Source organism: Hordeum vulgare, chromosome 5H (assembly GCF_904849725.1).
Source record: "Hordeum vulgare subsp. vulgare chromosome 5H, MorexV3_pseudomolecules_assembly, whole genome shotgun sequence".
NCBI lineage: Eukaryota > Viridiplantae > Streptophyta > Magnoliopsida > Poales > Poaceae > Hordeum > Hordeum vulgare.
This window is the reverse complement of record NC_058522.1, coordinates 499,483,132-499,494,622: the sequence shown is the minus strand read 5'-3', so window position 1 is coordinate 499,494,622 and position 11,491 is coordinate 499,483,132. Positions and strand designations below refer to the sequence as shown.

The 11,491-nt window shown below is 42.6% G+C and overlaps 1 protein-coding gene across 1 annotated transcript; it reads right to left on the bottom strand.

Moving 5' to 3' along the window:
• Window positions 1–643: 643 nt before the first annotated feature.
• LOC123400067 (60S ribosomal protein L36a) lies at window positions 644–4,534 on the bottom strand. Its single transcript, XM_045094465.1, has 4 exons — window positions 4,378–4,534; window positions 1,167–1,346; window positions 985–1,059; window positions 644–892 (listed from the first exon to the last, which is right to left on the bottom strand). The coding sequence occupies exons 1-4, from the start codon at window positions 4,378–4,380 to the stop codon at window positions 833–835; spliced, it is 318 nt and encodes a 105-aa protein (XP_044950400.1). The 5' UTR covers window positions 4,381–4,534; the 3' UTR covers window positions 644–832.
• Between the last annotated feature and the right edge of the window lie 6,957 nt (window positions 4,535–11,491).

Genomic DNA, 11,491 nt, shown 5'->3' with positions numbered 1-11,491 from the left:
TCGTGCACCGTGACCAAGACAGAGAGAAAAACAAAAAAATTAATATGATTTTGCTAATTAATACCATTGCATGCAATGAACTAACCACTGCATGTCATACTAGTTAGTCTCTAGTCATTAAAAACATACACGTCCCACGTCTCTTATTGATTGATTCCTTTATTCATGTCAAAAACAAAAAACAAGATGAAATTTAATGCACCATGCCTAAGTGTTTTGGGTTATTTAGTTTTAGTAAGATAACTTATACACCGAAACGGAGGGAGTACTAAAGTTGTAACCCAACATGAACGTGGATGCCATCAAAATAGAGCCGCGACAGTAGATGAAAAATCCTGCGGAGTGAATCTGAAACAATCAGAGTATGTGGCCACACCCAAACTGTGCAGAACAAATCATATTCAGAAGCACCTCATAGAACTGCAATTTTGTAACAAACTAACAAAATACTAACTAAATCGCATTCAAAGCTAAAATCCTAACATAAATTTTGAGAGAGGGAGCAAGCATTCAAAACGTAAAACCAGAAGCATATACTCCCTCGGTACCGAAATATATGTCGCTGGAGTAGCTAACTTTAGCTACTCCAGCCACATATATTTCGGTACGGAGGGAGTACAATCCTAATAAGATCAAGAACAAATACAACGAACTCAAGAGCACATAGAGAACCTTTTTTACTTGTCTCATGGATCTGAAGAAAGTAGTTGGACAGAAAGGCAAAACATATGCTACATGGCCCATAGAGTTATAGCCAGAATATTAAGATAATAGATTGTTCAGGTAGGAAGTTCTGGCACAACATTCTGAACATAACAGGGATATCATCAGCTTAGAAAAGAGAGGTTCCCTTGCCCTTCTTGTCTCCACCGATTTCAAAATGCTTGCACCTCTGTAGCAACAATGTAAGTACCGCGTCAGATATTTGAACACAACAGAATATAGCAAAGAGATGGGATAGCAGATTAAGTGAGACATGAGGACCTTGATGGCTCTCTGTGAGTAATGCTTGCAGCTCTGGCACTGCAGCTTCAGCACAATCTTCTTTGTTGTCTTGGCCTGAAACAAACAGAATAATGAACATCCCGATGCAAAAGAAGCAACACAAGACTAGTAGCTAGAGTTATCAGGCAAAGATAAGGTCACCACGGAAATCAGTGACATACCTTCTTGTGGAAAACAGGCTTTGTCTGGCCACCATATCCTGACTGCTTGCGGTCATAACGACGCTTCCCCTGAGCAGAAAGACTATCTTTTCCTTTCTTATATTGCGTGACCTTGTGGAGGGTGTGCTTCTTGCACTCCTTGTTCTTGCAGTAGGTCTTCTTGGTTTTCGGAACGTTCACCTACAAATGGTTATGGAATAAATGACCAGGAATTTTATCACATCAGATAAGCACATAGCAATTCATTGCTGAAATCATAATAACATGTTTGCTAGTTTAATACTCGAGAAGTAAGAACCTTTTCTGGGAATACCAAAGTAAAAAAGTTTATATTCCTGCAGGGGTGAGGATAATTCCAGGTGAATCTAAGAGGGTTTGAAAACAGAGAGAGCAGATTTTTTCAATTTGCATGCGTACAGATAATGAAAAGATAACTCAAATCAAAGATGCTTAAAACTATAGTGAACTAGAAAGGCACCCTGCAGGCCAAAAAGGAGAGCAACCTAACATACTTCAAAACAGAAGACATTGAGTTAACTCACAAAGATTACGGCAGTCCAGAGTATAGATTCTAGATTTATAACATTTCAACAACAGGTTCAGATTTTGCGAATATACAAATGAAGCTTCCAATGCAGCAATTGTGTAGTGTATTCTAAAAGTACTACACACAGAAGCAAAATTTGATCATTGGCATCTCACAAAGCAGGTCACACTGCACTCTCATGCTCCATATGAGTCCAAAACAAACCAATTTAAAACTATGCCAGCACCCAATGTATTGGAAGAATAAAAAGGTCAACCTTGGGGGCTCATATCAAGTGTATATTAAGGGCCTGTTTGAGACTGCTTCAATTCATCAAAATCAGCTTCACTTCATCAAATTCACTTTGGAGCAGTTTCATACAAAAGCTATAACACTATCAAGAGAATGTTTGGCTTCCATCTAGCTCCAACTTTAAGAATAGAAAATTTGGTGGAAAGAATCTATTTGATTGGTTGAGGGAAAGAAATTAAGGGGTATCCACTTACTGGTAGCAGTGGTGGGTAATTTTTCCCCAACTCCAGCTTCTAGTCTTTTTTGGAGCACCCTCTCAGGAGCTTCATAAAAACTTTGAAGTTGTATCCCAGATTCTAGTTTTTTTGTGAAGCAGCATATCGTAGAGCTACCCCGTTTGGCTTGTTTTTTCTGAAGCAGAGCTGAATATTAAGGAGCAGAGCAGTCCCAAACAGGCTCTAAGAAACCTTCACTGTGGCAGGAAACCCAACCGAGACGGTGATCCTAGCACGCGCCAACCCCTGCCAACGCACCAACAGCGCGACGAGCAACACAGGGAAAGGGTTTTGGATGTGGAACACCAGATGGCAAGCCCCACACAACTGTTCAATCCAAACACCTCACTCACCGCCTCTGTCTAGAACAGATACACATACACACATCACAAGAGCCAAAGAGCCCGTTGCCAGGCGGCACTCCGTGTTCCACCTCCATCCCCAACCGGCTAAGAGATGCTCGTCGTGGTGCTGTAATGGGGGCACACAGCAAGATCTGCCGTTCCACTAGGGTTTCCATAATCAAGCCGCTCGAGCCACTATTTTGTAATCACAGCCCCCGGCCTTGTACAACCGAACAAACATAATCATCTGGGGAACTGGCCAAACAGGGGAGCCACATTACAAACCTCGAAATAGAACACAGTGAGTTAACCCACAATGATTATGCCAGTTCAGACTCCAGGGAGGGAGCAGACTCTAGGTCAATCACATTTCAACTATAGGCTCAAAATTCTGCGATTACGAAAATGAAGTTTTCTATGCAGCAATTGTGTACTCTATTCTAACAGTACTCCACGCTGCAGCAAGATTTGATCTTTGGGATGTCACCAAGTGGGTCACACTGCACTCATGCTCCTTACAAGTCCAAAACAAACCAATCAAAACCTATGCCGGTAACCAATGTGTTGAAAGAATCACAATGCAACTGTTTATACTGAATAAAAAAGGTAAAAGACCTTGGGGGCTCATATCAAGTGCATATTTAAGAAACCTTCACCGCGGCAGGAAACCCAACTGAGACAACAATCCAAGCGCGCGCCAACCCCTGCCAACGCAGCCGCAGCACGATGAGCAACACATGCAGGGGATTTTGAATGTGGAAAACCAGATGCCAAGCCCCACGTGACCATTCAATCCAAACATGTCTCCCTCTCTCTCCCCCTCTGCCTGAAACAGATCACACACACACACACATCACAAGAACCAAACAGCCCATCGACAGGCGGCACCCCATGTTCCACTTCCATCCCCAACCGGCTAAGAGATGCTCATCGCTCTGCTGTAATGGGGGCACACGGCGAGATCTGCTTTCCACTAGGGTTTCCCAGAATCAAGCCGCTCGAGCCACTCTTTTGTAATCACAGCCCCAGACCAAGTATGAATGAACAAAGCTAAGCTAGGCATCGGCCGAGCTACATAGTCATGAAAAAAAAACTCAAACCGGAGATGCAGCAATTGTGGAGCCTATTTTAAATGCAGCAATTGTGCAGCCTATTATAAAAGTACTCCACAGCACAGCAGCGAGATTTGATCTTTGAAACCTTACAAGCAGGTCACACTGCACTCTGATGCTCCTTATGAGTCCAAAACAAACCAATCAAAACCTATGCCAGTAACCAATATGTGGATAAAATCCCAATGCAACAGTTTACTGAATAAAAAGGTAAAAGACCTTCTTGGAGGCTCATATCAAGTGTATATTAAGAAACCTTCACCACGGCAGGAAACCCAACGGGGACGACGATCCAAGAGCACGCCAACCCCTGCTAAAGCAGCTGCAGCACGACGAGCAAAACGAGCACGGGGTTTTGGATGTGGAACACCAGATGCCAAGCCCCACGCGACCGTTCATTCCAAACATCTCCCTTTCTCTCTCTCTCCCTCTGTCTGAAACAGATACACGCACGCACGCACATCACAAGAACCCAACGGCCCGTCGTCAGGCGGCACCTCGTGTTCCACTTCCATCCCCAACCGGCTAAGAGATGCTCGTCGCGCTGCTGTAACGGGGGCACACCGCGAGATCTGCCGTTCCGCTAGGGTTTCCCAGAATCATGCCGCTCGAGCCACTCTTTTGTAATCACAGCCCCCGGCCAAGTACGAACGAACAAAGCTAATCATCAGGGGATGTGGCGGCGGGAGGTGAGGGCGTTACCATGGTCGCCGCCTGGAAGCTCTCCTCCGCGCGTCTGCTGCTTCTCCTGCGGCGGGGGAGGTGGTGAGGAAAGGGGGGAGGGGGAGAATGGCGGCGCCTGGGTGAAATATTAGCGAAGCAAAACCCTAGGAACGGCAGGTGTAGCTTCGGGAATATGGGCTTGCGAGCTTGGGCTTATTACTCCGTGTAAGCCTGATAAGCAATGCACGTATTGGGCCACATGCATGTCGCCCAAGGAAAATAAAATACATTTTTCAGATGGTCCATGAGAAATAACTAGCAAAAGAGCCCGTGCGTTGCAACGGGAGAGAAAATAGCACACACTCTTAAGCCAATAACCACGACTCAAGACCTTAATAGGCCCACGTTTTACAGTTCCACATGGCATCACATTTGTGTTGTCGATAGTGGCCTCAATGCTCATACAATGAAAACGTGTTTGATTGTGGTCAGTCCTAAGATCTCTCTTCCTCTCTCTCTGAGAAAAACATTCAATATGTTCAGTATACTTAGTTAGAGAGGGAGTATACACCAACTCGATGCATATTTAATGAGCAAATCAAGAAATAAAGGCATGGAAGAATATTGAGTGCAGGTATTCCAACCAATTTAAATCCATGTCTTGTGAACTTATATTATTAATGAACATATAATAAGTAAACATGGATATGATCTTACTTGATGTTTCAAGTTGCATGGTCCTGTTCTCCTCGATGGTGCCACACAAATATTTGTATTATGATGAAAATGGCAAAGTATGTTTTGTTAATTAATGATAGCATATGCATAAGAGCATTATTTTTATCTTGTTGATATATGTGTTTGCATTTGTAATCTAAGTGAAGTCTTAATTTGATTAAAAACATATTAGACAGCTCCATAAAAAATAATCAATTTGTAAGTACATGCATATCAAATGTTTAAGGTTGCATGTCAACATCGATATTTTTTAAAAATAATTAGCAAAACAGTTTATATATATGAAAAATCAAAGCTAAGCCATTTGTTTACGTAAAGCTTGTATAAACAACATTGCATATTTTTTATACATTAGGTACATTTTTTGCGTGCGAGATTAAAAACATTATTTAATTTTAATGTCTAATTTTTTTAATACACATTTTACATATTTTGTATGCATTATGAACATTTTTATATACATATTTATATTATTCAAATACATGATTAACATTTTTGAAAAGTTCTATTTTTTATGTCTACTTTGTTCCATACACATTATATATTTTTGTATATGTTTTCTTATACACTGGAAACATTTTCTATACACATTTAAAGTTTTTTAAATACACAATCAATATTTTTCAAAATAAAACAAAAATAAATTGTTTATTATCCATACGCATTGTACATTTTTTTATATATGGAAACTTTTTTGTCCACAAAGTTTAATTTTCTTTAATTCATGATTAAAATTTGTGCAGAGTTTATTTAAAAAAGCGAAAAGAGAAAAAATAATATAAAAGAAATGCAAAAAAGAAGGGTTGTAGGCCACGGCTCGAGAGAATGCACATTACCGGTCAGCTAGCCTCACGCCTAAAAGGTGGGATAAAACTGGGTGTAACTGGGATCGAACCTGGGTCTCCAGGATGGGAAGGCGAGCGCCAAACGGGTTGCGCTACCCTCATGCTTTGGTTCCAATAGGGGAACCGCCTTCTTCAGAATTAGAAAGGAGAGCCGAATCGAAGTTTAAAAAACGAATCGTTTTTGTCACTTACGGGTGGCATTGGTGGGTAATTTTAGCGAACTTTAGGTGCAAATTTAATGACGTACGACAGAAGCAATATATGCTTTATTAGTAGGTATAGATACTAGTGTTGCTAAAAAATAAGAGAGAAATACTACTGGTTGTTTCTAATAAAAAAATATAGGGAATGCCTAGAACTCATTTAGATGTGTTATAGTTTGATCTCATTCACTTGACATCATCTGATGTCACTTGTTTGTTGTGCCAACCCGTTTTGGTTGTAGCCTTAACTATACCTCTTTATTTTCCCTATATGAGGCAAGACTACTGGGTTATCTCGGTTATATGTTGCATTTTGACAATTTGTGCATTTGCTTTGACATAGTTGTGTCCGTATGGGCTGGTTGACACATTTGTTGGTTGTTTGTTCCACCGGGCTTTCGGCATGTTTACTTGTTGTTGTTGTTTTGAAAGAAAAATAATAAAATGTGAAGAAAAGACATCCAAATGTCCTAGGAGAAAAAAGTGTGCCAAAATCCTAGTGTCTATCTGACACGGAAATTTTAGTTAGATCACTGCTTATTTGCTACAACATACTTAATAGCTTGGTCATTTTGAGTCTCATGTAGTCCAGTAGCTTCATTGTGTACCTTAGTGGCCTCATTCAGTTGCTCCATGACTCATTTACCCGTGGACTCATTTTCTTGAATTTCTATCACCCCGTCTTCCTTCCGCTGAGCATGTGTATTTTACAACAAACAAAGATAGTCTAGCAGTGTAACTAGTTAGTAACATCTGAACAAAAATGTTTTCCCAGTTGAATGACGTAGCGAAAATTAGTTTTTTGAGGAATCACCGGGAGAGAGTTCTCCCACCTGAATATACTGCTCAAAAGCGGCAAAAGCCAAGAGTCCCCCATTAGACTTTTGTTGATCCGGCTTGTAAGGAAGACTAAATCAACAACCTTGAAAAATTGACTTGTTTATGAGGAAAACTGGGCCAAAAATCATACAAGTAACAAAGTTAAAGAAGAGAAGAGATGGACGCCCACGAGAAGGCACATCCTAACTAGCAAATAGAAGGACTGTCAATAAGAGAGGCACAAGTAAATGAGGGGTGTAGTCAATGGAACACGATACCAAGACTCTCTATAACTAGCCTAATTCATCGCATCGGCATGCGCACCAAACCCCACTTCACAACAGAGGAGCATCCATAACCAACAAGTGCCAAAGCTTAACACAAACCTTGATTGGGAGCTCCGCCATGGGAGGTTGAGGCGATTAGCAAGTTGCGGAGGCATCATTGTGTTGTCATTGAGCAAAAGTGAACCGAGACGACACCAAGAGCCCGAAGCTCGCCACAACCCAATGACAACCATGGGAGGGTCCTTGGCTTGCATAGCAACACAACATAGACCACGCAAAGGACGACCGAAGACAAAGACGGGAGGAAGAGTAGACCACCATCGGTCCCAATCTGGTTTGACCACCACCACCACCAAACACACAACCCTTAGTGGCACCCAGCAGTAGAAGTCGTTGTTTGGGTCTCCAAGATGACACCTCCAAGGAGGTAGTATTGTGCAGGACACAACACCATCATCCGATCCCGCAAGCCTGATATTAGGGTTTCACCCGAAGACCACAAAACAAAAGCATAGTAGGTGTTGGAGCTCCATAACGGCACCTCCAGCAAGGGAAACAACATCCATGGACGGCGTTGCCACCAACATCGACATAGTCGATGCACGCTTCTCACCCGGAGTTTGAGCACGTCCCTAAAGCAAGACGTCAACCACCACCACCATCGAACCCTTCCAAACATGAAGAAGCATGATGAACCACCAGACACAACCGCATGGCCGTCCGAACACAGGGCCACCGGATGCAACGCGAGCCTTCGTGCCCTATCAAGCACCATGTCGGCAGGGAGCTGAGGAGCACTGCCCGAGGCGAGGAACCACTGATACGTCTCCAACATATCTACAATTTTATATTATTCCATGCTATTATATTATCATTCTAGGCTGCTTGGCATTTACTTGCTGATTTATATTATTTTTAAGCACTAACCTATTAACCAGTGCCAAGTACCACTTGTTGTTTTCTGCATGTTTTAGGATTTTTAGGAATATTGTACCAAATGAAGTCCCAATACCCCGAAACTTTTTGATGATTTTTGCTAGACCAAAAAAACGCTTGGAAGCTTTGGAGAGAGACCAGAGGCCCCACGGAGTGGCGCTAAGCCAACAGAGCGCGCCCAGGGGGTGGCCGGGCCTTGATGGCTTGGGGCCACCTCCCTTGGCCTCTGGCATTCCTCTTTGTCCTATCAATTCACATTAATCCAAAAGCCCTAGAGAGCCTCCTGAAATAGTTTTTCCGCCACCACAAGCTTTTGTTCCGTCGTGTGCCCATTTGGAGACCTATTTTGGTGTCGCATCGGAGGGGGGATTGATCATAGAGGGCCTCTACGTCATCCGTGTTGCTCTTATGATGATGCTTGAGTAGTTCACCGTAGAACTACGGGTCCGTAGTTAGTACTTAGATGGCTATCTCTCTCTCTATATATATGTTCTTCATTTCCATGATCACCATGATCCCGTGGTGATCTATCTTATGTAATCCCTCTTGTGCGGTGCGTTTGTTGGGATCTGATGAACTGTGGCTTTATGTTCAAATTTCTCATGAGATTATATTGAGTTCCTTGCTGGTCTTTCATATATATGCATGAATGCATGATTATGTTAGCTTCATAATTCTCTCTGATCTATCAACGTAGTTTGGCCAACTAGATTGATTTATCTTTAGCGAGAGTGGTGCGTTGTAGTGGGTTCAATCTTGCGGTGCTCTATATCCCGGTGACAAAGTAGGGGACAAGACATGTATTTGTATTGTTGCCACTAAGGACAAAACGATGGGGTTGATTCATATTAATTGGATTTGTTTTGTCTACATCATATCATTGTTCTCCAAGCATTACTCTATTTTCCTTAATACATTAGATGCATGCTGGATAGTGGTCGATGGGTGGAGTAATAGTAGTAGATGTAGACAGGAGTCGGTCTACTTGCTTACGGACGTGATATACAGATGTAATGATCATTGCCATGAATAAATATTGCATAACTATGCACTTTTCTATTAACTACCCAACAGTAATTTGTTTACCCAGTGTATGCTTTTTGTGAGAGAGAAGCCTTTAGCGAAAACTATGACCCCTGGGTCTATTCACAAATATAAATACAACACATATAAAATACCTTATAGTTCTTATTTACTTTCTATTTATTTTCCATTTATATTTATCAATATATCAAACTACACTACTTATTGCTTGCAAGTAACGAGTTCAAGGGGATTGACGAGCCTCTTGCCCGCGTTGGGTGCAAGTGTTTTTTTTTTGTGTGTAGGCGCTCAAGACTGGATATTGCATGTGTTGGAAATATGCCTAGAGGCAATGATAAAATAGTTATTATTATATTTCATGTTTCAAGATAATCGTTTATTATCCATGCTATAGTTGTATTGAATGAAAACATATATACATCTGTGGATACATAGACAAAACAATGTCCCTATCAAGCCTCTAGTTGGCTTGCCAGTTGATCAAGGATAGTCAAGGTTTTCTGACTATATGCAAGTGTTGTCACTTGATAACTGGATCACATCATTAGGAGAATCATGTGATGGACTAGACCCAAACTATGAACGTAGCATGTGATCGTGTCATTTTATTGCTATTGTTTTCTGCGTGTCAAGTATATTTATTTCTATGACGATGAGATCATATAACTCATTAACATCGAAGGAATACCTTGTGTGTATCAAACGTCGCAACATAACTGGGTGACTATAAAGGTGCTCTACAGGTATCTCCAAAGGTGTCCGTTGAGTTAGTATGGATCAAGGCTGTGATTTGTCACTCCGTGTGATGGAGAGGTATCTCGGGGCCCACTCGGTAATACAACATCACACACAAGCCTTGCAAGAAGTGTGACTAAGTGTAAGTTATGGGATCTTGTATTACGGAACGAGTAAAGAGACTTTTCGGTAACGAGATTGAAATAGGTACGCGGATACCGACGATCGAATCTCGGGCAAGTAACATACCGAAGGACAAAGGGAATGACATACAGGATTATATGAATCCTTGGCAAGAGGTTCAACCAATAGGATCTTTGGAGAATATGTAGGATCTAATATGGGCATCCAGGTCCCGCTATTGGATATTGACCGAGGAGTGTCTCGGGTCATGTCTACATAGTTCTCTAACCCGCAGGGTCTGCACACTTAAGGTTCGATGATGTTTTAGTATAGTTGAGTTATATGTGTGGTTACCAAATGTTGTTCAGAGTCCCGGATGAAATCACGGACGTCACGAGGGTTTCCGGAATGGTCCGGAAACGAAGATTGATATATAGGATGGTTTCATTTGATCACCGAAAAGTTTCGGGCATTTCCGGCAGTGTACCGGGAGTGACGAATGTGTTTCGGGTATTCACCGGGAGGGGCCCACCCACCCGGGAGTGAGCCCAAGGCTGGCGCACCAGCCCTTAGTGGGCTGGTGAGGCCAGCCCAATAGGGCCATGGTGCCACAAGGGAAAAATACCAAAGGAAAGAAAAAAGGAAAGAGGGAGGTGGGAAGGGAGAGGAGGACTCCTCCTTCCTCCTTCCCCAATCCGAATTGGAGTTGGAGTCCTCCTCTCCACTTCGGCCGGCGCCCTTGGGGCTCCCTTGAGCCCCAAGGCTAGCCCCTCCCCTCCTCCTATATATACTGGTGGTTTTAGGGCTTCTGAGACACAACTTTGCCACGTGCAACTCAAACCTATACCACGTAGTTTTACCTCTAGATCGGGTTTCTGCGGAGCTCGGGCGGAGCCCCGTAGGAATAGATCATCACCACCACCGGAGCGTTGTCACGCTGCCGGATAACTCATCTACTTCTTCGTCTCTCTTGCTGGATCAAGAAGGCCGAGATCGTCATCGAGTTGTACGTGTGCTGAACCCGGAGGTGCCGTCTGTTCGGCGCTAGATCGGAATGGATCGTGGGACGACCGTGATTTGAATCACGAAGCTGTACCACTATAGCAACCGCGTTTCTTAATGCTTCTCGCTTAGTGATCTACAAGGGTACGTAGATCTAATCTCCTCTCGTAGATGGACATCACCATGATATGTCTTCGTGTGCGTAAGAATTTTTTTGTTTCCCATGCAACGTTCCCCAACAGCATGGTCCTCCTATTGGTTCGAAAACATTCGTTCTCATCGTGGGAATACTTATATATATTGTGATGCATTATCCCCTCCACTTTGGAGAAAAACCCAATGCAAATCACAAGTATGAGAAAGGATTTTTGGCGCCGTTGTTGGGGAGTATCACCAAGTTCCTATCAAGTACCTACACAAA

Coding starts and splice junctions, on each gene's coding strand:
- LOC123400067 (XM_045094465.1), bottom strand. Junction 1,060..1,166: donor AGCCTGTTTTCCACAAGAAG/GTATGTCACTGA, acceptor TGTTTGTTTCAG/GCCAAGACAACAAAGAAGAT. Junction 893..984: donor ACTCACAGAGAGCCATCAAG/GTCCTCATGTCT, acceptor TTGTTGCTACAG/AGGTGCAAGCATTTTGAAAT.